The sequence below is a fragment of the Coregonus lavaretus genome, assembly GCF_964263955.1.
Source record: "Coregonus lavaretus genome assembly, contig: HAP1_SCAFFOLD_524, whole genome shotgun sequence".
Lineage (NCBI taxonomy): Eukaryota > Metazoa > Chordata > Actinopteri > Salmoniformes > Salmonidae > Coregonus > Coregonus lavaretus.
The window spans coordinates 85001-110855 of record NW_028164985.1 but is presented as its reverse complement, the minus strand read 5'-3'; the positions used below and the strand labels follow the sequence as shown (position 1 = coordinate 110855).

The 25855-nt window shown below is 44.7% G+C and overlaps 1 protein-coding gene across 1 annotated transcript in view; it reads right to left on the bottom strand.

The window, feature by feature from the left end:
- The window catches only part of LOC311116386 (ankyrin-2-like), a gene marked incomplete at both ends in the record, with an annotated part of 131810 nt that overhangs the window by 33331 nt on the left and 72624 nt on the right, over positions 1-25855 (bottom strand). The window contains 20 exon segments of the mRNA XM_084191464.1: positions 957-1079; positions 1209-1334; positions 1629-1954; positions 3686-3890; positions 4129-4340; positions 4599-4753; positions 5298-5396; positions 6188-6412; positions 7493-7528; positions 8563-8666; positions 9494-9581; positions 9894-9905; positions 10034-10175; positions 13627-13699; positions 13891-13989; positions 14135-14233; positions 14484-14582; positions 14718-14816; positions 24724-24921; positions 25339-25479. Coding sequence (XP_084047590.1) covers positions 957-1079; positions 1209-1334; positions 1629-1954; positions 3686-3890; positions 4129-4340; positions 4599-4753; positions 5298-5396; positions 6188-6412; positions 7493-7528; positions 8563-8666; positions 9494-9581; positions 9894-9905; positions 10034-10175; positions 13627-13699; positions 13891-13989; positions 14135-14233; positions 14484-14582; positions 14718-14816; positions 24724-24921; positions 25339-25479 — 2661 coding nt within the window.

The following is a 25855-nucleotide window of genomic DNA, read 5'->3' as shown; positions in this document are numbered from 1 at the left end:
TTCATTTTGTCCTTATAATAATGTTGGTAGCGACATGTGAAAATCGTTGTGGAAATCTGTTGCAGCTCAAGTCGACTACAAAACCCACAATGCAATGCGCGCTCTATGGGCTGGCTGGCTAGCTAGGTAGCTAGCTAGCAGACTCTATGGGCTCTATGGGCTGGCTGGCTAGCTAGGTAGCTAGCTAGCTAGCAGATATAGCTACACACAATAATACCAAAGTCGATATCAGCATGTGAAGTAGCTACTTAGCTGTAAAATCGCCTAAACAAACTGCACTATCAATTTAGGAGTCTACAATCTCACCATGTTCAACCTGCAGATCGATGTGCCTCGCAGAGTGGAGTCTGACATTCGCAACGGTCATGCAACGGCACAATGCAATGCACCCTGGACTGAAGAGGTAGACAAATAGGAGAAATGCGGTGGACCGGGACCCTCTGTTAAATTACACATTTCTCGAGGTAGGAATATCGCAAAAATATGATCAATGGCTCATTAGAGAGAAGATAACCTGCCGAGTTATGACATCGGCCAGTAGTGAAATCTGACATGTACTGTATGATAGACGTTTTCACGATCTAAAAGTCGTAATCCTATTAACTTCCAGTGTAGTGAGAGCGGCTTTATCACAATGCTACGTCATATCGGACTCATTTCTTCCTGCTTGAACGGCAATAGCTCAGATACACATGAAAGCATGTAAATGACCCCGAAAATCGATAGAGCATCCCTCAGAGATGCACAAAAAAACATTATAACATTCAAAATGGGTGAATCTTTCCTTTAACATTGTCAGCAATTCTGAACACTCAGGCATGTAATGGTAGCTGTTGGGTGTGGCACACAGAACTCTGAGTTGTTCCTGTACAGGTCACATGGTCAGGAACAATTCCAGGTCCTAGGTGTATCCTAAGCTGTGTGTTCAGGTGGAGGTAGTGTAAAGGTGTTCTTACCTTTGAGTAGGATGGTAGTGTGATGTTCAGGTTGCATATGGCGTTGTGGGCCAGACTTCTATAAGACCTGGGCTCTTTCATAAAGGACAGACGGCCACACGGATCCTGAGTGTTGTCTCGGATCTGTGGAATCATCAACATCCATTATCGTCAGTCAGTCAACCAATCAACATACAGAATACCATAAATGACTCGTTTGTAATAAAGTCAATTATATGGACGAGTGTTGAAAGATGGTAAAGTGATGTTCACCTTGATGAAGAGTGCTAGCCTGTTCTCTTTGAAAGCAAAGAAGCTGAAGAGGTGGTGCTGGCCACTCTTGGTGAGAGGGACCAGGTTGCCGAAGCAGTCTGCATAGATGGGTTTGCCCTCCAGGACCTGAGGAAAGGAAACATCAGACATTAATCCTAGCTGAGGAAAGAACATACCAAACATACCATTTCCTGTTAGTCATCAACCGCATGATTTACTAAGACTTCACACTTTACTGACAGTTCACTACTATTGTAAAAGTAAAAATGTGTTCTCAATTATTTGCTTGGCTAAATAAAAAATAAACTCTACTATAACACCTACCTCTACTATAACACCTCTACTATAACACCTACCTCTACTATAACACCTCTACTATAACACCTACCTCTACTATAACACCTCTACTATAACACCTACCTCTACGTCTCTGCTCCTGGCCACCTCAGTGAAGTTCTCCTGCTGTTCCAAGGTCTTGTCCATCTTGTCGTCCGTAATGCAGAAACAGCGGAGCCGCGCCTCGATGGGGTCGTGGGTCTTTGCGAAGATAACGAACTTGGCCATGTAGGGAACGCAGATGATCTCCCTGTAGACTGAAGTGGAGAAGTTGACCGACTCCTGCACTTGCCGACAGTCTATCAGCCAGAACCTGGCCGACACGTTGGTCGTGAAGGAGACACAGTCGTTGATGAACGTTAGGGGCGTGGTTCCTGTAATGTCCTCCCATTGGGCTGGCGTCGTTCCACCTTTGAATAAGAATACAATTGAGAAATATTAGAAGGTTAGCTACAGACATTATAGTTTGTGTGTGTGTGCCTACAGTGTGTTTGTGTTTGTGTGTGTGTGTGTGTGTGTGTGTGTGTGTGTGTGTGTGTCTGTGTGTGTGTGTGTGTGTCTGTGTGTGTGTACAGTTTGTACAGTGCCTTCGGAAAGTATTCAGACCCCTTGACTTTTCCCACATTTTACAGCCTTATTCTAAAATGGATTTAAAAATAATAATAATCCTCAGCAATCTACACACAATACCCCATAATGACAAAGCGAAAACAGGTTTTAAGAAATATTTGCAAATGTATTAAAAATAAAAAACTGAAATACCTTATTTACATCAGTATTCAGACCCATTGCTATGAGACTCGAAATTGTGCTCAGGTGCATCCTGTTTCCATTGATCATCCTTGAGATGTTTCTACAACTTGATTGGAGTCCACCTGTGGTAAATTCAATTGATTGGACATGATTTGGAAAGGCACACACCTGTCTATATAAGGTCCCACAGTTGACAGTGCATGTCAGAGCAAAAAGTAAGCCATGAGGTCGAAGGAATTGTCCGTAGAGCTCCAAGACAGGATTGTGTCGAGGCACAGATCTGGGGAAGATTACCAAAACATTTCTGCAGCATTGAAGGTCCCCAAGAACACAGTGGCCTCCATCATTCTTCAATGTAAGAAGTTTGGAACCCCCAAGACTCTTCGTAGAGCTGGCTGCCCGGCCAAACTGAGCAATCGGGGGAGAAGGGCCTTGATCAGGGAGGTGACCAAGAACCTGATGGTTACTCTGACAGAGCTCTAGAGTTCCTCTGTGGAGGTGTGAGAACCTTCCAGAAGGACAACCATCTCTGCAGCACTCCACCAATCAGGCCTTTATTGTAGAGTGGCCAGACGGAAGACACTCCTCAGTAAAAGGCACATGACAGCCTGCTTGGAGTTTGCCAAAAGGCACCTAAAGACTCTCAGACCATGAGAAACAAGATTCTCTGGTCTGATGAAACCAAGATTGAACTCTTTGGCCTGAATGCCAAGCGTCACGTCCGGAGGAAACCTGGCACCATCCCTACGGTGAAGCATGGTAGTGGCAGCATCATGCTGTGGGGATGTTTTTCAGTGGCAGGGACTGGGAGACTAGTCAGGATCGAGGGAAAGATGAACGGCGCAAAGTACAGAGAGATCCTTAATGAAAACCTGCTCCAGGTCCTCAGACTGGGGCGAAGGTTCAGCTTCCAACAGGACAATGACCCTAAGCACACAGCCAAGACAATGCAGGAGTGGCTTCGGGACAAGTCTCTGAATGTCCTTGAGTGGCCCAGCCAGAGCCCGGACTTGAACCGGATCTAACATCTCTGGAGAGACCTGAAAATATGCTCCCTATCCAACCTGACAGAGCTTGAGAGGATCTGCAGAGAATAATTTGAGAAACTCCCCAAATACAGGTGTGCCAAGCATGTAGCGTCATACCCAAGAAGACTCAAGGCTGTAATCGCTACCAAAGGTGCTTCAACAAAGTACTGAGTAAAGAGTCTGAATACTTATGTAAATGTGATATTTCCGTTTTTAATTTTGTATAAATTAGCTAAAGTTAATCAATTTCAGAATAAGACTGTAACCTAACAAAATGTGGAAAAAGTCAAGGCGTCTGAATACTTTCCGAATGCACTGTATGTATATGTGTGTGCGCGTTTAATCCGCCCTCTCTCTAACCTGTGATACTACAGAGCAGGCGCAGGGTGGGCTGGTCCCCTCCGAAGCCGTTGACCACAGGGTCAGTGTTACTCTTGGGGATGGGGATGGTCATGGTTATGGGTTTATGGAATTTCCTTCTCCGGGGCTCCAGGGTCACAATGGGGCTGAACGTCGCCTTGTTTCCCAGGAGCTTCCTCACCACGTCCACGTTCATTGGCTGAGCCTGGTGTTGACAGATTACCGTGTTAGTAGTAGTTTAACATTAGAGGAACTGACAGCACAAACTTCTTTGGGGCCAAAACATGGAGGCCCTTGACTGAGCTTGTCTGGTGCAACCAATGAAATAGTCCCAAACCTGCATACTCCACCCTTCTGGCACTCCAAGCAGGCTCAATCAAATGTTCCAAGTATTACAAATAAGAATTAACCAGTCAGAGGCAAGTCAGGTTGTGTGTTATTACCTGTAGTCCAACTCTGATCCTCTTGGTGAGGGCTCCCTCTGGGAAGACAGCCTGGACCTGAGGCATCACCGTGCTGCTGAGGATGCCCCCCTCTGGACCGATCAGGCTACTGTCCTGCTTGACCCGGGACACCACCGCAAAGTACTGTGGGAAGTCCCTGGTGATGATGCGGCAGATACGCTTCTTCTCCAGTTCCTCTGGAGGGTCCAGTTCTGGAGAGGAGGACAGAAGGAATGGTGCTTCATATTACATTGATACAGATTATGGCCCTGTTGAAATACTTGAACAACACAATGCACTCCCTCCTTGGAGTAATCACCGCTCACAAGACTGGGTTGGTGTAATCTATATATTGGGAGGCAGGATGGATTGTGTTTCCAAAGTCTTTGAGCAGGGCCTCTTTTCTTGCCAATGGTCTTTAATTATGATGATCACTAAGTGTTGTCTCACGTTGATGACATCACACTCACCCTCGTCCATGCCATTGAGGATCTGGTTAAGTTCCTCCTCAGTGTGTTCACAGTGGTGCTCCTTCCAGCTCTCTCCTGTCTCACTGCGTAAGATCACCAGCTCCCTCTCCTTCCCCCTCAGGGCAGCAAAGTGAGGGATCTCTACCACCACAGGCCTGCGACCAGGGATTGAAGCATGGTGAGTGAGTGTGTGGGAGTGGGAATGGGGTGTTATGTGTGTGTGTGTGGGGGAGTGGGGGGGGGGGCACGATGTATGTGTGTGTGTGTGTGTGTGTGTAAAAAGTGTGTGTGTGGGCAACCACTTATCTAACAACCCACCTGATGAGCACAGTACAGTGTGTCAACTACAATACCTATGGGACAGTCATGCTAAACTCAGGGACATCCACCATGGTACCAAATTAACCAATAAAACAATGAGGTTGAACAGACAGACAGCACTAAACATAGAAGGCCAACCACAAGGTAAGGAGCCAAAAGGTAAGTTGGGAGTGTCTGAGATGTTACGACAGAGAGCACAATTGGGTCACGACACTAGCACGCCACTATTACACATATCATCCAGGTGAGGTCACGGACACGGACACAAACACAACACATCACAGAGGTGGGTCGTACTATAAAAGGAGGGTGATATCAAATGGAACCAGTAGCAGTAGCATCCATAGATTGTTTCATATGCGGTTTCTTTCCCCCTACCCGAGGAATTTTGTCCCGGGTGGCCCGAGCTGCAGGATGCGGCTAACGAGGCTCTCGCCCTCGTTAAGAGGGGGCGGGGCAGTGGGAAGGTGTAGTTTACTGTGAGACCAACCGTCCGTTAGCAGCAGTAGGGGAGAGAGAGCGGAAGTAGTCAGAATAACGGGTGACTAGTGTATACTGTTGGGTTTTGTGAAAGCCTTTTGGCTGAGTGGAGTGGAGGCCATCAATAGGATATAATGTTAAATACATTGGGCTTTAAATATACAGGGCTTTCAAAGTGGAAGTTATTATATTATTGGTAGACAGCCTCTCCTAGTGGTTTACCAATCTACATATCAAATCAATCATGGATCAATGTATTTTTCTTTAGTGGATTTTTTTGTTTCCATGTGTCTTATAGAAACAGTTAGTTTCCATATAAAGGGTTGATTTAGAGTTAGAATGCGGCCCGACTTTTAAAAAGAAAACAAGCAAGGCCCCTGGCGCTGGGAAGAAGCATAGAGCAGAGACAGCTTTATTAAGGCAGAGGCAGGGTGAAATTAATCTGAGAAAAGTAAGAGGGGCAGCAAAATGCTCAGGTTTTCATTCATACAGAAGGCTTACACTGTCCTTTAACGAACACACTCTCTCTTCTGTTTCTCTCCTAGCACCCACTCTGCTCTGTCACAACATAGATCATGATCTCTTCTGTTTCTCTCCTAGCACCCACTCTGCTCTGTCACAGCATAGATCAGGATCTATGACATCCCTTCTTTTTATTTAATTCTCCCTCGCTCTGTTTCATTCGCTCACTCGCTCACTCTTTCTTGCTCTTTGTCCTAGGATCCTGTATACTCCTACCTCTCTCACACTAACCCTCTCCCTCAATCTCTCCATCTCCGGTCTCTTACCCGAGGAACTGGCCTCCGACAGGCCCCACCTCGATCAGCCTGCTGGCCAGGCCCTCTCCCTCTACCATGGGGGGCATGGTGGCCAGGCGGTGCCTCTTCACCAGCCGGCAGGTCACCCGCGTGGGCGCGCTGCACTTCCGCGGTGGGATGATGATGCGCAGTCCGTTGTGGCGGCAACCCCGCATGGCTCCACCCCTGGCGTCAACCATGAAGCTAACCAGGAAGCTGTGAAGGGAATGAGCAGGGACAGATATGATGTTTACAAAAGGAAAATATTAAGTTATATATTTAGACATTGTGTCTTTGTACCAGTGGATGCTGTTGGGAGGAGCTATAGGAGGACAGGCTCATTGTAATGGCTGGATTGGAATTATTGGAACGGAGTCAAACGTGGTTTCAATATGTTTGATGTATTTGATACCATTCCATTTATTCCATTCCAGCCATTACAATGAGCCCATCCTCCTATAGCTCCTCCAACCAGTCTCCTCTGCTTTGTACATTACCCTTTACACAGATAACTTACATACCTTACAGAAAAATAAGGATTTTTGACTTGATAACTACGGCCAAAATGAATCCATGTTAAAACAGACATAAGAATTACAATTTCACTGCATGCCCATACCCACATGCAAAAACAGTGAGAGGGGAATGGGTGTAATGATAACACTACATACTGTAGTGGAGTTAATGTGAGAGCGCTGGGTCTAACACATTCCAACTGTGACATCATTATTTTATGTAAAGCAAACAAACCATTAAAATGACACTGCAACATGTAGACAATACGGCACAACGTCAAACATGGATATTGGTTATATCAAACACACAAACACAAGACCTTGCAACTGTGAATCGACCAAACACAGTTAAACAACAAACAAAATGGCCACCATGAGTCGGCAAGATTCAACCAAGATGGACACAATGACTGACCAATGATGATGAGGAAATGTGTGTGACTTTTTGATGCAGCACTAGGTGCAAAATATGTCTTCCATCTGATAAAAGTGGACTAAGTCCCTTATAAAGAGGCCTGTGTAAAAATGAATGTAAAAGTGATCAAAAGCTAAAACGGGGGAAATACTGGAACATGGGCAACATCTGTTAGTAGTGTTGCACTCGCATTCAAGCATTTGTGACATACACACACACACACACACACACACACACACACACACACACACACACACACACACACACACACACACACACACACAGATCTCCCCGGAAGGAGAGCACACTGTGAAAGGAGGAGGAAGAGGAGGATGAAGAGGAATAAACCAAGGTGCAGTAGATCACCTGCTGTCGCCATGATCATGGCACGGAGAGGAACGTCTGAAAACAGAACAGAGACCCCATAAGAGAGAGAGAGAGAGAGAGAGAGAGAGAGAGAGAGAGAGAGAGAGAGAGTGTGAGAGAGAGAGAGTGTGAGAGAGAGACAGAGAGAGAGAGACAGAGAGAGAGACAGAGAGAGAGAGACAGAGAGAGAGACAGAGAGAGAGAGACAGAGAGAGAGACAGAGAGAGAGCGCGAGAGAGACAGACAGACAGACAGACAGACAGACAGCGAGAGATAGCTAGATAGACAGACAGCGAGAGATAGCTAGATAGACAGATAGATAGAGAGATAGATAGATTGATAGATTGATAGATAGATAGATAGATAGATAGATAGATAGATAGATAGATAGATAGATAGATAGATAGATAGATAGATAGATAGATAGATAGATAGATAGATAGATAGATAGATAGATAGATAGATAGATAGATAGATAGATAGATAGATAGATAGATAGATAGATAGATAGATAGATAGAGAGATAGAGAGATACATAGATATATAGGCCTAGATAGAGAGATAGAAAGGGATATAAGTGTTTGTCATATTGATTGTCCTAAACCAGTACTTAGAAACTCTCTGGTGTGAACACACTCAGTGGCCTAACATGAGTGATTCAGGATTGATGTCATTATAACTAAGAAGGATTATCTTTCCTCATTGTTACCAATTAGCATGGCAGAGAGAGTTAGCCTGAGGACAACAGGGTATCTTCATATCACAATGTATTAGACTAATAGGTGGTATCACCCCAAGCCGCTTAACAGATTAGGTTTAGAGTAGGATTACAAAAGGTTGTGATTCCTTTCTCAAAACTTTCCAAAAATCTACCAAATCTCTGCTTGAGGTACCTGGATCCACCATTGCTCTAGTGCCTGCTGAACACATTAGGCTCAAGGGAGAGCTGTATTCGGGATGGGTTAGAGCAGATAACTGTTGTACCTTTTCCACCAAAATACGTTTCTTTGGGCTGTTTTGATGGTTAAAACCTAACCCTCCTGTGTGCCTGCTATGCACGCGGTACCTACCCAGAGTGGACGGGGCTGGAGGACAGTGCCACGTTGTCCAGGTTTTCTGTGCCCCAGCTCAGACGGTACGAGTCCTTCTCATTTTCCCTGGCAAGAGACGACACCTGGCGCACAACAAAGACGCGCTTGTTAGGGACTGACCTGCCGTCATTTAAACACGGAACGCATTGCGGTGTTCGGTTAGACACTTTTGTGAGCATCTATACTCAAACTCACACATTTTGTGACTTTCTACAGTCAGATAAATTACATCTTAAGAGCAATATTTCAATATTCCAATTCAGCAGCTATTAAAAATGACCAAACATTACAAGCCTTTAAAAAATAAAGTAATCTACACTGAGTGTACAAAGAACACCTGTTCTTTCCATGACATAGACTGACCAGGTGAATCCAGGTGAAAGCTATGATCGATTATTGATGTCACTGTAAATCCACTTCAATCACTTGAACGGGAGGAGACGGGTTAAAGAGGGATTTTTAAGCCTCGAGACAATTGAGACAAGGATTGTGAATGTGTGTCATTCAGAGGGTGAATGGGCAAGACAAAAGATTGAAGTGCCTTTGAACGGGGTATGGTAGTAGGTGCCAGGTGCACCAGTTTGAGTGTGTCAAGAACTACAACGCTGCTGGGTTTTTCATGCTCAACAGTTTCCTGTGTGTATCAAGAATGGTCCACCACCCAAAGGACATCCAGCCAACTGTGACAAGCATTGGATTCAACATGGGCCAGCATCCCTGTGGAACGCTTTTGACACCTTGTAGAGTCCATGCCCCGACGAATTGAGGCTGTTCTGAGGGCAAAAGGTGGTGCAACTCAATATTAGGAAGTGTATTTTCTGTACTGAACAAGTGCATTGGGCAATGCAAGGCATACACAGCAAAGCATGTTTTGGTGCAGTAGATGTAAAACGTTGAACCCTTTACTTACGTTGTGGCCCGTGAGCATCTCGTCCATCAGGCTGTCCTGTTTGGGAGAGTAGTAGCCGTGGTGACTGGGAGTGTAGGACCTGTCCGAACTGAGGAGAGGAGGAGAAGATGAGGTTGGTAGCCATGGAAACATCACACACAGCTAAAACAGTGTTCACCACCCAATATGGCAATAATCTAACCATCAGACACGGCACAAGTACTACTCTAAAACTAAGGAATGGAAGGCGATAATAACTTTGAGCTGATTTACTGGTGATTTTACAGTCTTTAATGTCCAACAATTGTTTCATTTTGTTTTGCTCAGGAAAGTTGGGGGTCCAATAGGCGGGCCACCTATTAGGGAACCCTGCCATAGAGAAACCATAGCAGAAAGAGACCAAAGCATTTTTTGCACATACCTTTGGATTCGACTACGTATGCATGGTAGGAAGGAGTAGAAATTAGTAAAAGATCATCCGAAATATTAGAGCATTAATACACATCCCTCCCCCAGACAAATACACCCTTCTCCTCTACGATAGGTATGTGTATAGACTACCTGTCAGAGCGTCCCCCTTCCAGGCTAAAGCGCAGGTAGTTCATCCCATCCAGGTACTGTCCAGGCAGGGAGTCATCCCCCAGCTCCCTCAGGTCCTCTGCCCTGAGATACTCCCCTCCGTCCCCTGTCATAGTGTCATCACCTGGGAGAGAGTGAGCGAGAGAGAGAGAGAGAGGGAGAGAGAGAGAGAGAGAGAGAGAGAGAGAGAGAGAGAGAGAGAGAGAGAGAGAGAGAGAGAGCAGAGGGAGAGAGAGAGAGAGAGAGAGAGAGAGAGAGAGAGAGAGAGAGAGAGAGAGAGAGAGAGAGAGAGAGAGAGAGAGAGAGAGAGACAGAGAGAGAGAGAGAGCAGAGGGAGAGAGAGAGAGCAGAGGTGTGAGGACCATGGAAGATGATAAAGGGTCATTCTGGGGAAGGGGACATGGTGATTTGCTGTGCGCTCAGCAGGAGTGACTACGCAGGGTCCAGCACTTCCCTGGGATGTGAATGTGCCCCAATCAAACTGACATGAGGTTGACTTACACACATACAGACACACGATCATTCATACACGATCATCCTCCCTCTTCATCATCACATAAAAATGCTTGTAAACACTAGAGATGAGCATGGAGACACAGGTCATGACTGCCTTGTGTCCACGTTAAAAAGCTCTCCTGCTGCTGTTACCACTACTGGACAGCAGGGGTCAGAATCAATAACACCCTTTTCACAATACAGGGCTGAACCAAACTGAGGCGAGCTGTACTGGGCTGGCCATCCAAAAACCCCACAAAATTAGCGGAACTGAACTGGAAAGGACAGTGTGAAAGGAAATTACCTGAGCCAGGACAGTACAGTTCAGGTTGGCAGCATAGTGTGTAAAGGGTATACAGCCCTTAGCTTACAGCTGGTAGCATACTGTAGGATAGGCTGACAGAACAAGTGAGAGACATACTGTAGGATAGGCTGACAGAACAAGTGAGAGACATACTGTAGGATAGGCTGACAGAACAAGTGAGAGACATACTGTAGGATAGGCTGACAGAACAAGTGAGAGACATACTGTAGGCAGAGAGAGATGTTCCTGTGTCAATAGCATAACATTTGCAAAAATTTCAAAAAAACGGTTTTTGCTTTGTCATTATTGTCACGCCCTGGCTCTGGGGACTCTCGTATGTTGAGCCAGGGTGTTTATTTCTAGGTTTTGTATATCTATGTTGAGCCAGGGTGTTTATTTCTAGGTTTTGTATATCTATGTTGAGCCAGGGTGTTTATTTCTAGGTTTTGTATATCTATGTTAGCCAGGGTGTTTATTTCTAGGTTTTGTATATCTATGTTGAGCCAGGGTGTTTATTTCTAGGTTTTGTATATCTATGTTGAGCCAGGGTGTTTATTTCTAGGTTTTGTATATCTATGTTGAGCCAGGGTGTTTATTTCTAGGTTTTGTATATCTATGTTAGCCAGGGTGTTTATTTCTAGGTTTTGTATATCTATGTTAGCCAGGGTGTTTATTTCTAGGTTTTGTATATCTATGTTGAGCCAGGGTGTTTATTTCTAGGTTTTGTATATCTATGTTAGCCAGGGTGTTTATTTCTAGGTTTTGTATATCTATGTTGAGCCAGGGTGTTTATTTCTAGGTTTTGTATATCTATGTTGAGCCAGGGTGTTTATTTCTAGGTTTTGTATATCTATGTTGAGCCAGGGTGTTTATTTCTAGGTTTTGTATATCTATGTTGAGCCAGGGTGTTTATTTCTAGGTTTTGTATATCTATGTTGAGCCAGGGTGTTTATTTCTAGGTTTTGTATATCTATGTTGAGCCAGGGTGTTTATTTCTAGGTTTTGTATATCTATGTTGAGCCAGGGTGTTTATTTCTAGGTTTTGTATATCTATGTTAGCCAGGGTGGCTCCCAATCTGAGACGGCTGTAGCTCGTTGTCTCTGATTGGGAGCCATACTTAGGTAGCCGTTTGGCATTCATTTGGTGTGGTTTCTTGTTCCGTATTGGTTTGTGTATGTAACCAAGGACGTCACGTTATCGTTTTGTTGTTTTGTTCGTGTAATCATTAATACATATAAATATGTTCACATTCCACGCTGCGCCTTGGTCCTCCTCCTTCAGCGATCGTGACAATTATGGGGTATTGTGTGTAGATTGATGAGGGGAAAAAATAATTGAATCCATTTTAGACTAAGGCTGTAACGTAACAAAATGTGGAAAAAGTCAAGGGGTCTGAATACTTTCCGAATGCACTGTAGGCGGATGCGGTGGATTGAGACGCATCCAATGCAAAAAAAAACAGATATCTCTAGCTTAAACTGACAGATTATTATGGGGATTTTTTTATTATGGGTTTAAAGTTAGCAGCATTTCACACTTCTCCCTAGACATTGGCTGTCAATGTCATTCAGGCTCTCCTGGCCATGGCATGTGATATGAGATCACATATGAGTATTTCAGAGTGGGGATTTGAAATTGTCTTTGAAGTGACAACACTTAGGGTGAAACTATCTTCTAGGCTTGTGTACAGACAAGCTTTTGCTGCTTCAGTTAGTCTTTTCGCTAGACGTTTAATGACACTCTCTAGGGGGTAGTATTTGTTAAGTGCTCAGAGCATGGTGGATCTGAATATTAAAACGCTTTTAAAACCACTGCTTCCCTTAGCTGATTATCAAGAAGCGTTTCAAAACAAAAACACTGTCGCATTAACATTCAAAAGGGCACAGCCATCATTAGTGTCAATGTAGTTTGTTGACAACCCTAATGCTTTTCACAATGATATCCAGTATTTCCCATTTAGACAAGTGGCCCTAAATGTGTGTGTCACGATCTTGATTTCACCGCACTGTGTATGAATCAAAACCCCATACCAACAGTGGTTGAGGTTGGGTGTAGGTTCAAGTATATACTCTAAGACTCATCCATGACAGCTTGTTATACACAACCATCGCAGAGGAAGCTCACACCGTGCGAATTACCACAACCACAACAAACCGCCACACACTCATCAATAGCAATCCCCACGGCAACCTTGACACGGTGTACCATAGCAATCCCCACGGCAACCTTGACACGGTGTACCTTCTAAATCCATGGAGTCATCAGACAAAACAGCATCCTCATTCTGTTTCAGCCCTGTGGGTACAGTATGCAGGCCTGTACAGTATGCAGGCCTGTACAGTATGCAGGCCTGTACAGTATGCAGGCCTGTACAGTATGCAGGCCTGTACAGTATGCAGGCCTGTACAGTATGCAGTACAGTGAGAAACTAGCCGACCACAACAAACACACACTAGGATTGGGCTATGGAGAAACGGGAAGGACTTGGGGCAGGCTAAATGAGATAGCCTAGTAGTAGGTTAGTGTCTACACTGGAACAAAGTGAGTCTTTGGCTGTCGCCATTGGAGAATCCTTTTTGGTTCCAGGTTGAACCCTTGTTTTCTAAGAGTGTAGAGGGAAACTGGGACAGGGTTTGAAGTCAGGCTTACTGAGGTGACAGTAGGTCAAACCACTAAATCAACCACATAAATAGACTGAAGTTTAGAATGACTGTCTCTATACATGGTTGTGGTCATATACAGTAGGCTAGTGACTGGATCAAGTGTTAAACTCACCCTCCTCATCAGACACATCCAGGACTTCAGTCATGGTCTCAGGAACGTTCATCTTGTGTTTCTCTGTCACCGTCTAGACGACATAAACAGACACATCTCATTACAACTAGTCTACCATTGACATTAATGCAAAACTATGTGAAAATTCGACTTAAGTGGAAGTTAGGAATTGCCCCTTACAAGCCAAATAAACACCATGTGTAAATACTGTGATTTCAGACAAGATGTGAAGAGCTGTTGGACTGAGATAGTTGAATCACTCACGGTTGTCGAGGTAATGATCTCCTCGGTGACCACCTTGAGTGTGTCCACCACAGAGATGTAGCCCAGTCGCCGGGCGATGGCCAGAGCTGTGTTACCATTCTGTTAGGATGGTAGAAAGACATATAAGTGTGTGTGTGTGTGTGTGTGTGTGTGTGTGTGTGTGTGTGTGTGTGTGTGTGTGTGTGTGTGTGTGTGTGTGTGTGTGTGTGTGTGTGTGTCTGTGTGTGTGTTTTCAGCAGCTCACCACAGTGATGTTGTTGGGCTTAGCTCCATTCTGCAGCAGTAGATTGATGATGTGTGTGTTTCCTTGTTGTGCTGCTTGGTGGAGGGGAGTGTACCCATTCTGAGAAGAGAAAGTACTGACTGTAATGACTGTCTGGCGAGGCCTGAACATTTAAGAGATTCAAATGTGAACCCTTAGGCTAGCACTTGGTATTTTCTGTTAAAGTAAAGCATGCATTATTGAACATTCATAACACAGTGAAAGAGTGCTTATGTGCTTTATCATACACTATATACCTTTCTTATACATTTCCATATGCAACAAACCCCATTATAAATGCACTGTGGCAGTTTTGTGTATGGTTTATTACCTTGGTTTCGGCGTTGACGCTAGCACCGTTCTGTAAGAGGAAGTTGACCATCTTGGCGTTTCCATAGTGACACGCTACAATCAGTGGAGTATAGCCCAACTGGAGGAGAAAAGTTAGTTTAGTTTCAAAACACATCTACTAACATTATCAAAGATAAATAATAGGGCCTTATCATCATTCCAGTACAATGGTCATTCTATGCTCAAATTAAATGAATGTACATTCTGTCCATACCTTAGTTTGCTGGTCCAGGTTGGCTCCATGTTTAGTCAGTATCTCACTGACAACCACCTTGTCCTCCTGGGCAGCAAGATGGAGGGAGGTGAGGCCACTCTGAAGGGACAATATGTTACAATATGTTACTCACCACATCTCTAAATCAATCAATCAATTAGCAAACTGTATAGTGTAACTACGGACAGGAGATTGTCCATAGATGCTGTATGTGGTTACATTAGGTTACATGGTTCCCCTAAATATTGAGGGAGGAGTTTTGAGTGACAGGCGACCTTTACCACCAAAAACAGGAAATGACCAGTTGACAGGGGAGGGAATGTGAGATTGGGTATTTGGGTTTTGTGACCCGTTTCACTCATGCAGAGTGCAGATACACTATCAGTGTTCTTGCACCCCTGAGATAGTGTGCATTTGTCATCGGTACAGTATATATGACAGGGCGGACTGAGTCTGGTAAAGCAGTGATATATCTTCATCCACTCAGGTCTGTCTGGGGTTCAGTGATAGAGCTGGATGAAGAATGAGCGGATTGGAAAAAGGTTAAAGGAGGAATAAATCTGGGTTTCTGCTTGAGACAAATCCCTGTGATAATCAAATCAAATCAAATTGTATTTGTCACATGCAGCGGTAGCGGTACAGAGTCAATGTGTAATAACAGTAGGGAGGCTATATACAGGGAGTAGCGGTACTGAGTCAATGTGTAATAACAGTAGGGAGGCTATATACAGGGGGTAGCGGTACAGAGTCAATGTGTAATAACAGTAGCGAGGCTATATACAGGGGGTAGCGGTACAGAGTCAATGTGTGATAACAGTAGGGAGGCTATATACAGGGGCTAGCGGTACTGAGTCAATGTGTAATAACAGTAGCGAGGCTATATACAGGGGCTAGCGGTACTGAGTCAATGTGTAATAACAGTAGGGAGGCTATATACAGGGGCTAGCGGTACTGAGTCAATGTGTAATAACAGTAGCGAGGCTATATACGGGGGTAGCGGTACTGAGTCAATGTGTAATAACAGTAGGGGGGCTATATACAGGGGCTAGCGGTACTGAGTCAATGTGTAATAACAGTAGTGAGGCTATATACAGGGGCTAGCGGTACTGAGTCAATGTGTAATAACAGTAGGGGGGCTATATACAGGGGCTAGCGGTACTGAGTCAATGTGTAATAACAGTAGCGAGGCTATATACAGGGGGTAGAGGTACTGAGTCAATGTGTAATAACAGTAGGGGGGCTATATACAGGGGCTAGCGGTACTGAGTCAATGTGTAATAACAGTAGCGAGGCTATATACAGGGGCTAGCGGTACTGAGTCAATGTGTAATAACAGTAGCGAGGCTATATACAGGGGCTAGCGGTACTGAGTCAATGTGTAATAACAGTAGGGAGGCTATATACAGGGGCTAGCGGTACTGAGTCAATGTGTGGGGACACCGGTTAGTCGAGGTAATTGAGGTAATATCATCCAAAAAAAAAATCTAAAAAATAATAATAATTTGGTAAAGTGCTGATCCCACTGGCTATAAGGTGAATGCACCTATTTGTAAGTCGCTCTGGATAAGAGCGTCTGCTAAATGACGTAAATGTAAATGTAAATATGTACGTGTGGGTAGAGTTAAAGTGACTATGCATAGATAATAAACAGAGAGTAGCAGCAATGCAAATAGTCCGGGTAGCCATTTGATTAGCTGTTCAGGAGTCTTATGGCTTGGGGGTAGAAGCTGTTAAGAAGCCTTTTGGACCTAGACTTGGCGCTCCGGTACCACTTGCCGTGCGGTAGCAGAGAGAACAGTCTATGACTAGGGTGGTTGGAGTCTTTGACAATTATTAGGGCCTTCCTCTGACACCGCCTGGTATAGAGGTCCTGGATGGCAAGAAGCTTGGCCCCAGTGATGTAGTGAGCCATACGCACTACCCTCTGTAGTGCCTTGCGGTCGGAGGCTGAGCAGTTGCCATACCAGGCAGTGATACAACCAGTCAGGATTCTCTCGATGGTGCAGCTGTAAAACTTTTTGAGGATCTGAGGACCCATGCCAAATCTTTTCAGTCTCCTGAGGGTGAATAGGCTTTGTCGTGCCCTCTTCACGACTGTCTTGGTGTGTTTGGACCATGATAGTTTGTTGGTGATGTGGACACCAAGGAACTTGAAGCTCTCAACCTGCTCCACTACAGCCCCGTCGATGAGAATGGGGGCATGCTCTGTCCTCCTTTTCCTGTAGTCCACAATCATCTCCTTTGTCTAGATTACGTTGAGGGAGAGGTTGTTATCCTGGCACCACATGGCCAGGTCTCTGACCTCCTCCCTATAGGCTGTCTCATCGTTGTCTGTGATCAGGCCTACCACTGTTGTGTCGTCGGCCATGCAGTCATGGGTGAACAGGGAATACAGGAGGGGACTAAGCACGCACCCCTGAGGGGCCCCCGTGTTGGGGATCAGCGTGGCAGATGTGTTGTTACCTACCCTTACCACCTGGGGGCGGCCCGTCAGGAAGTCCAGGATCCAGTTGCAGAGGGAGGTGTATAGTCCCAGGGTCCTTAGCTTAGTGATGAGCTTTGAGGGAACTATGGTGTAGAATGCTGAGCTGTAGTCAATGAATAGCATTCTCACGTAGGTGTTCCTTTTGTCCAGGTGGGAAAGGGCAGTGTGGAGTTTAATAGAGATTGCATCATCTGTGGATCTGTTGGGGCGGTATGCAAATTGGAGTGGGTTTAGGGTTTCCGGGATAATGGTGTTGATGTGAGCCATGACCAGCCTTTCAAAGCACTTCATGGCTACAGATGTGAGTGCTACGGGTCTGTAGTCATTTAGGCAGGTTACCTTAGTGTTCTTGGGCACAGAGGAGGTTGACTGACGGCCTTGCATGCCTGTTCTAAATTTCTAAGACAATGTGTGTGTGTGTGGGGGGGGTACTATAAAGTGTGCTTTTGTGTGTGTGTGCGTGCATGTGTGTTTGTGTGCGTATGTGCGTACATGCGTGCATGTACTGTATTCACATGCTATGTATGTTTAGTATGTGCATGCCAGTAAGCGTGTGTAGGTGCGTGCATGCGAGCAGGCGTGTGTCTCGCTTTCGCCCACAGACAGGGACCATTAAGTAGGATCGGTGTGATACGTGTGGGAAGACATCCGTGGTCGTCACGGCAGTGTACTAACCTCCCACATCCCTCGCTGTGACTCATCCGTCTACAGCACTGGGCTGTTCCTAAAATAGCCATGAAACAGCTCTCTGTCCCTCTTTTAACCCTCCCGTTGTCCGACTTTAAAGAAAGTATCACTGCCTCCTTCTCACAAATGATCCAAAAAATATAAAAATTAAATAAAGTTGGTTCAACACAGTGGCGGGTCATTTTGACCCTAGGACAATGGGAGGGTTAACTTCATTCCTGTTACATTCTTGTAAGCCATGCTGCAGCTCTGTAATCACAACTGAGGACTTGTAACAACGCTAAATGTAATAACACCGGTAAAAGTAATAACTTTTCTATTTGTAATAACTTTGAGATTTTTTATGTAATAAAACATTGAACGGTAAACATAATAACTTTTTTCGGTAAATGTAACACACACACATTCGGTCTTCAACGAGGTCCGGAGGGCCGCACAGATTTATTTTTACATTTGCAAAAAATTTGCTCCCTGACTGTCTAACTTTCATTTGAGTGATTATTAGCAAGCTGGACACAGTAAAGAAACTGTATGAATGTAGGTCCATTATCATTTCTCCGGTGGCATGCATTAAAACACGTATCTTTGTCGTGGCTTTCTTTTGCAAAATAAATATGAATTAACAGACGTATTTTTGAATAATTGTCAACATACTGTATAATATCACATTAAGATGTAGGACGTTCACTGTATTAAAGGGAACAATAGCAGGTCTATTTTGCTCCAGAGAAGTAGCTCATTGTTCCCTCGTTTCCGCATACGCTAGCCTATCTTCACTTGACGACAGAGGTCGGCCTGCAGGCGCCCGGCCCGCCACAAGGAGTCGCTAGAGCGCGATGAGCCAAGTAAAGTAACCCGACGCTGGGCCAATTGTGCGCCACCATATGTGCGCCACCCTATGGGACTCACGATCACAGCTGGTTGTGATACAGCCCAGGATCGAACCCGGGTCTGTAGTGATACCTCTGCGATGCAGTGCCTTAGACCGCTGTGCCACTCGGGAGGACGCTAGCCTATCTTCTAACTAACGTTAGCTAGCTATCAAGCTAGCCAGGTTTCCTTAGCAGCTTGTACACAGCCCCTGTATTGTCTCGGGAGTGTGACTGTTTGAATCCCTGCTGTTTGTTGCTGTTTCCATCTGCCCTGTGACCTGCCCTGTGACCTGCCCTGTGACCTGCCCTGTGACCTGCCCTGTTACCTGCCCTGTGACCTGCCCTGTGACCTGCCCTGTGACCTGCCCTGTGACCTGCCCTGCGACCTGCCCTGTCTGGAACTGCAAGGAGTAACAGCCTACATTGCTACCATGACAAAGACCAAAGCTGGTGGGCGTACTGTTGAGGATAGTGGTGTCTCTCTATCACAGGTAAAGGATATTTTAAACAAACAAAACTAGTTCTATAAGCAGTTATTACAACAACAAGAAAATAGTGTTGTGTCCAAATACTGGTGGAGTCAGCTAATAAAATAATGGGCGAAATGACCAGAGAGGTCCAGGACCTGAAGAACAGTTTGCAGTTATGGGGGAAGTGTTGCTGTATATATTCAGAACCATATCCCTGTAAAGCTTAGAGAAGATCTCATGTAAAGTGTTATTGAAGTGTTGTGGTTGCAGGTTCACCTGCTTCATCTTAAGACTATTATTTTAGAGTGTTGCTATAGGCCACCAAGTGCTAACAGTCAGTATCTAGATAATGTGTGTGAAATGCTTGATAGTGTATGTGATGTAAACAGAGAGGTCTACTTTTTCGGGGACCTGAATATTGACTGGTTTTCATCAAGCTTCCGCTCAAGAGGAATCTTCTCACTGTAACCAGTGCCTGTAATCTGGTTCAGGTTTTTAATCAACCTACCAGGGTGTTTACAAATAATACAGGAACTACATCATCCACATGTATTGATCACATTTGTATTACTACTGTAGAACTTTGTCCTAAAGATGTATCCATACCCCTTGGATGCATTGATCACAATATAGTGGCTATATCCAGGAAAGTCAAAGTTCCAAAAGCTGGTGTATAAGAGATCATGCAAAATAATTTGCTGTGACTCTTATGTGGATGATGTTAAAAATATTTGTTTGTCTGATGTGACTAATAAGGAGCATCTTGACTCCGCACTTGATGACTTTGCTTCTTCCAATTATTAATAAACATGCACCTGTTATGAAACGGACTGTTAGAACTGTTAAGGCTCCATGGATTGATGAGGAATTGAAAAACTGTATGGTTGAAAGGGATGGGGCAAAAGGAATGGCTAATAAGTCTGGCTGCACATCTGACTGGTTGACTTAATGCAAATTTAGAAATTATGTGACTAAACTCAACAAAAAGAAGAATAATCTGTATTATGAAGCCAAGATCAATGATATAAAGAATGATGGAAAAAAAGTTTGGAGTACTTTAAATAAAATTACGGGCAGAAACAAATTCAACTCCATCTTTCATCGAATCAGATGGCTTATTCATCACAAAACCATTTGATGTTGCCAATTATTTTAATGATTACCTCATTGGCAGAGTGAGCAAACTTAGGCAGGAAATGCCAAGAACGAACAGTGACCATCGTACTCATGCATGAAAAAACGAATAATGAAAGAAAAGCATTGCAAGTTTGAATTTTGTAAAGTTAGTGTGGGAGAGGTGGAAAAATGATTGTTGTCGATCAATAATGACAAACCTCCTGGCATTGACAACTTAGATGGAAAGCTACTGAGGATGGTAGCTGACTATAGCCACTCCTATCTGTCATATCTTTAATCTGAGCCTAGAGGAAAGTCTTTGTACTCAGGCCTGGAGGGAAGCCAAAGTCATTCCGCTACCATAGAATGGTAAAGCGGCCTTTACTGGTTCTAACAGCTGAACTATCAGCTTGCTGACAGACCGTTGGAAAAAATTGTGTGTGACCAAATACAATGCTATTTCTCTGTAAATTAATTAACAACAGACTTTCAGCATGCTTATAGAGAAGGGCACTCAACATGTACTGCACTGACACAAATGACTGATGATTGGTTGAAGGAAATTGATAATAAGAAGATTGTGGGAGCTGTACTGTTAAGATTTCAGCGCAGCCTTTGATATTATTGACCATAACCTGTTGTTGAAAAAACGTATGTGATATGGCTTTTCAACCTCTGCCATATCATGGATTCAGAGCTATCTATCTAATAGAACACTGAGGGTTTTTGTTAATGGAACCTTCTCTAATGTTAAACGTAAAGTGTGGTGTACTTCAGGGCAGCTCTCTTGGCCCTCTACTCTTTTCTATTTTTACCAATGACCTGCCACTGGCATTAAACAAAACCTGTGTCCATGTATGCTGATGATTTAACCCTATACGTGTCAGCAACAAAAGCTAGTGAGATCACTGTAACCCTAAACAAAGAGTTGCAGTCAGTTTAAGAATGGGTGGCCAGTAATAAACTGGTCCTGAATATTTATCAAACTAAAAGCACTGTATTTGGTACAAATCATTCCCTGTTCTAGACCTCAGCTGAATCTGGTAATGAATGGTGTGGCTGTTGAACAAGTTGAGGATATTAAATTACTTGGCGTTACCTTAGATTGTAAACTGTCATGGTCAAAACATATTGATACAATGGTTGTAAAGATGGGGAGAGGACTGTCCGTGATAAAGAGATGCTCTGCTTTTTTGACACCACACTCCACAAAGCAAGTCCTGCAGGCTCTAGTTTCATCTTACCTTGATTATTGTCCAGTCATATGGTCAAGTGCTACAAAGAAATACCTAGTTAAGCTGCAGCTGGCCCAGAATAGAGCTGCACGTTTTGCTCTTCATTGTAATCAGAGAGCTAATATCAATACTATGCATGCCAGTCTCTCTTGGCTAAGTTGAGGAAAGACTGACTGCATCGCTTCTTGTTTTTATAAGAAACAATGTGTTGGAAATTCCAAATTGTTTGCATAGTCAACTTCCACACAGCACTGACACAGCCACTTACTCCACCAGACATGCCACCAGGGTTCTTTTCACAGTCCCCAGGTCCAGAACAAATTCAAGGAAACATACAATATTATACAGAGCCATGATTGCATGGAACTCCCTTCCATCTCATATAGCGCAATTGAACAGCAAACCTGGTTTAAAAAAAACAAAAAAAGCAACAACCCAAGGCTCAATGCTGTGACCTACGTTTTGTGTGTATGTTTATGTGTAACTGATAGATGCACACACACACACACAGACACACACAGACACACACACACACACACACACACACACACACACACACACACACACACACACACACACACACACAAACACATTAATATTTTTAAATGTATGTAAATTGTAAAGTATTTAGTCTGTTCTGTCTTTTTCGTTATGTGTCGGACCCCAGGGGACCATGACACAACGTCCCAAGAACGTCATAAAAACATCCTCAGGAACATTGCCAGGACAAACCGGGAACTAGACAATACCTCCAGGGGACCATGACACAACGTCCCAAGAACGTCCTAAAAACATCTTCGGGGAATGCCCCTGGGAAAACTGGGTACTAGAAAAAGGTCCCCCAGAGAAAGTTCCCTTGGGAGCATCATGCAACATCCTAAGGACTAGTAAAATGAACATCATGGAAAAAGTCCTAAAAAGGTCCTGACATGGTCCTCAGTGACGTCCTGGGAACTTACAGGGAACTAGACAAAGGTCCCCCTGAGAACGTTCTCGGAACGTCAGATGGATAAAGTCGCGCCGAAACCCTTCATGGACCTACAGTAATGAGAACATTGCAGAATGTCCTCAGGACAAACCCCTGTTTGCTGGGTTACTGCTGTTCAATGTTCATCTCAATGAATGCATGTATTCTGTTTTTTGCTGTTTATAGTGTGTGGATTCCTAAATTATTTGTCGATATATATATCCTTTGCAAATAAAGGTGATTTTGAATGTTATTGAACAATATAACTTATTTATCTAATAATATGCCATTTAGCAGACACTTTTATCCAAAGCGACTTACAGTCATGTGCGCATACATTTTTACATATAGGTGGTCCCGGGGATTGAACCCACTACCCAGGCGTTACAAGCGCCATGCTCTACCAATTGAGCAACAGTGGACCACCTGCTTCATTTCTTACAAAGCTTGGTCTTACCCCATCATAATATAAGATTGTTTTACCCCATCATAATATAAGATTGTTTTACTCCATACTCCAAACAATGTATAGCCTCAAATATATCTTCAAGCATGGTTTACAGATCCACTTTCGTTACACTCCACCACCCATTTCACCTCCTAACAGACACCTATCCAGGTCATGGCACCAATGGGACAGACTGTTGTCTAACCTAGGTCTCCTGCAGGCCACAATAATGTTACCCCGCTAAGATTAAACGTAGGCATAAGCGCAGGGAGCTTACACAAATCATTAGGTCTCAGACAAGTTTAATTACACCTACATCACTTTTCAGGTGCTATCCCCTTCTGCCTTTCAGGTGCTACCCCTTCTGCCTTTCAGGTGCTATCCCTTCTGCCTTTCAGGTGCTATCCCTTCTGCCTTTCAGGTGCTATCCCCTTCTGCCTTTCAGGTGCTATCCCCTACTGCCTTTCAGGTGCTATCCCCTACTGCCTTTCAGGTGCTATCCCCTACTGCCTTTCAGGTGCTATCCCTTCTGCCTTTCAGGTGCTATCCCTTCTGCCTTTCAGGTGCTATCCCTTCTGCCTTTCAGGTGCTATCCCTTCTGCCTTTCAGGTGCTATCCCCTTCTGCCTTTCAGGTGCTATCCCTTCTGCCTTTCTGGTGCTATCCCTTACTGCCTTTCAGGTACTATCCCCTTCTGCCTTTCAGGTGCTATCCCTTCTGCCTTTCAGGTGCTATCCCTTCTGCCTTTCAGGTGCTATCCCCTTCTGCCTTTCAGGTGCTACCCCCTACTGCCTTTCAGGTGCTATCCCCTACTGCCTTTCAGGTGCTAACCCCTACTGCCTTTCAGGTGCTATCTCCTACTGCCTTTCAGGTGCTATCCCTTCTGCCTTTCAGGTGCTATCCCTTCTGCCTTTCAGGTGCTATCCCCTACTGCCTTTCAGGTGCTATCCCCTACTGCCTTTCAGGTGCTATCCCTTCTGCCTTTCAGGTGCTATCCCCTACTGCCTTTCAGGTGCCCTCCCCTACTGCCTTTCAGGTGCTATCCCCTACTGCCTTTCAGGTGCTATCCCTTCTGCCTTTCAGGTGCTATCCCTTCTGCCTTTCAGGTGCTATCCCCTACTGCCTTTCAGGTGCTATCCCCTACTGCCTTTCAGGTGCTATCCCCTACTGCCTTTCAGGTACCATCCCCTACTGCCTTTCAGGTGCTATCCCCTTCTGTCTTTCAGGTGCTATCCCTTCTGCCTTTCAGGTGCTATCCCCTACTGCCTTTCAAGTGCTATCCCCTACTGCCTTTCAGGTGCTATCCCTTCTGCCTTTCAGGTGCTATCCCCTACTGCCTTTCAGGTGCTATCCCCTACTGCCTTTCAGGTGCTATCCCCTTTTGCCTTTCAGGTGCTATCCCCTACTGCCTTAGTGGCCATGAGTAAGGCACTTTGCCCCTTAACTGCTACAAGGGCAAGGCTGACCCTGTTCTGCTCCAAGCCTGTTCTGTGTTTGGTGTGTCATAGGATTGGGTAAGATGCAAACAAAAGTACATGTTTCCATTGTACAATATACTTTTATTTTGAAATAAAATGTTGCCTGAATATGCACGTGTGTTATTTTGTCACGTGCCTATGTGTTCCTGTGAGTGTGTGTGCATGTCTGTGTTTGTAATACAGGTTGAGTCTGTATTTGTGTTACATAAGCAGTTTAAAACCAAGAGGGGTGGGAAGATGTAGGCCTACCTTGGTGGGGACGTTGACTTGAGTCCCCTTCTCGATGAGCAGGGCGGCCATGTCAGCGTGTCCCTCCTGTGAGGCCAGGTGTAGAGGGGTGACCCCCTGCTTGGTCAGGATGTTGGTCTCCGCCCCGTACTGCAGCAGCACCACCGCTATGTCCATCTGGTTCTTCTTGGCCGCAATGTGGAGGGGGGTGTAGCCGTTCTGGAGGGAGGGAGAGAGAGTGTGAGAGAGAGAGAGAGAGAGAGAGAGAGAGAGAGAGAGAGAGAGAGAGAGAGAGAGAGAGAGAGAGAGAGAGAGAGAGAGATGCATGCACTCACACATGCATGCACACACACAAACGTACACACACAAACGCACACGCACACCACATACACACCACACACAAACGCACACCCACACACAAATGCACTCACACACACACACACACACACACACACACACACACACACACACACACACACACACACACACACACACACACACACACACACACACACACACACACACACACACGCACACAGCTTCAATACCACATTGACTGTCCACCCCAAGGCTGACCGATGTCTCTCCCCCCACATGTTTGGGGAGAGTGCCAGAGTGGCCTCATGGAGGTCTCACCTTGGCTGTGGCGTGGGGCGAGGCCCCTTTGTCCAAAAGCAGGAGCGCCACCTTCTGGTTATCGTAATGTGCTGCTACATGGAGAGGTGTGAGGCCGTTCTGCAAGGATGACGAGGTGAGTGCAGATTGGATTAAACCAGGCTGGTTAGCAGAGCAAGCAGCCATTAAGAACACTGGTCAACACACACGACACATGATAAATAAGCTGAGTTATAGTGGTACTATTACAGCATGTTATGGACAATTAGGCTTATATTAAAGAGCAAGCAGCAGGAGGCTCACTGGGTGGGTCCTTATTCAAAAAGAATAATAAGAAAAAATATATATATGTTATCTGTCTTTCCTAAAAGTAGAGGAATAAACAGCAGTTAATCAAACTGAAAGTTGATTTAATCAAACTATGCTTCCGGGAGTCTAGCTGACAACATAGCCTCAACCAGAAATAACAACAGACTTTTTAAAAATATAGCCAGATAATTCCTCATCAGATAATTCCTCATCAGACTATTCCTCATCA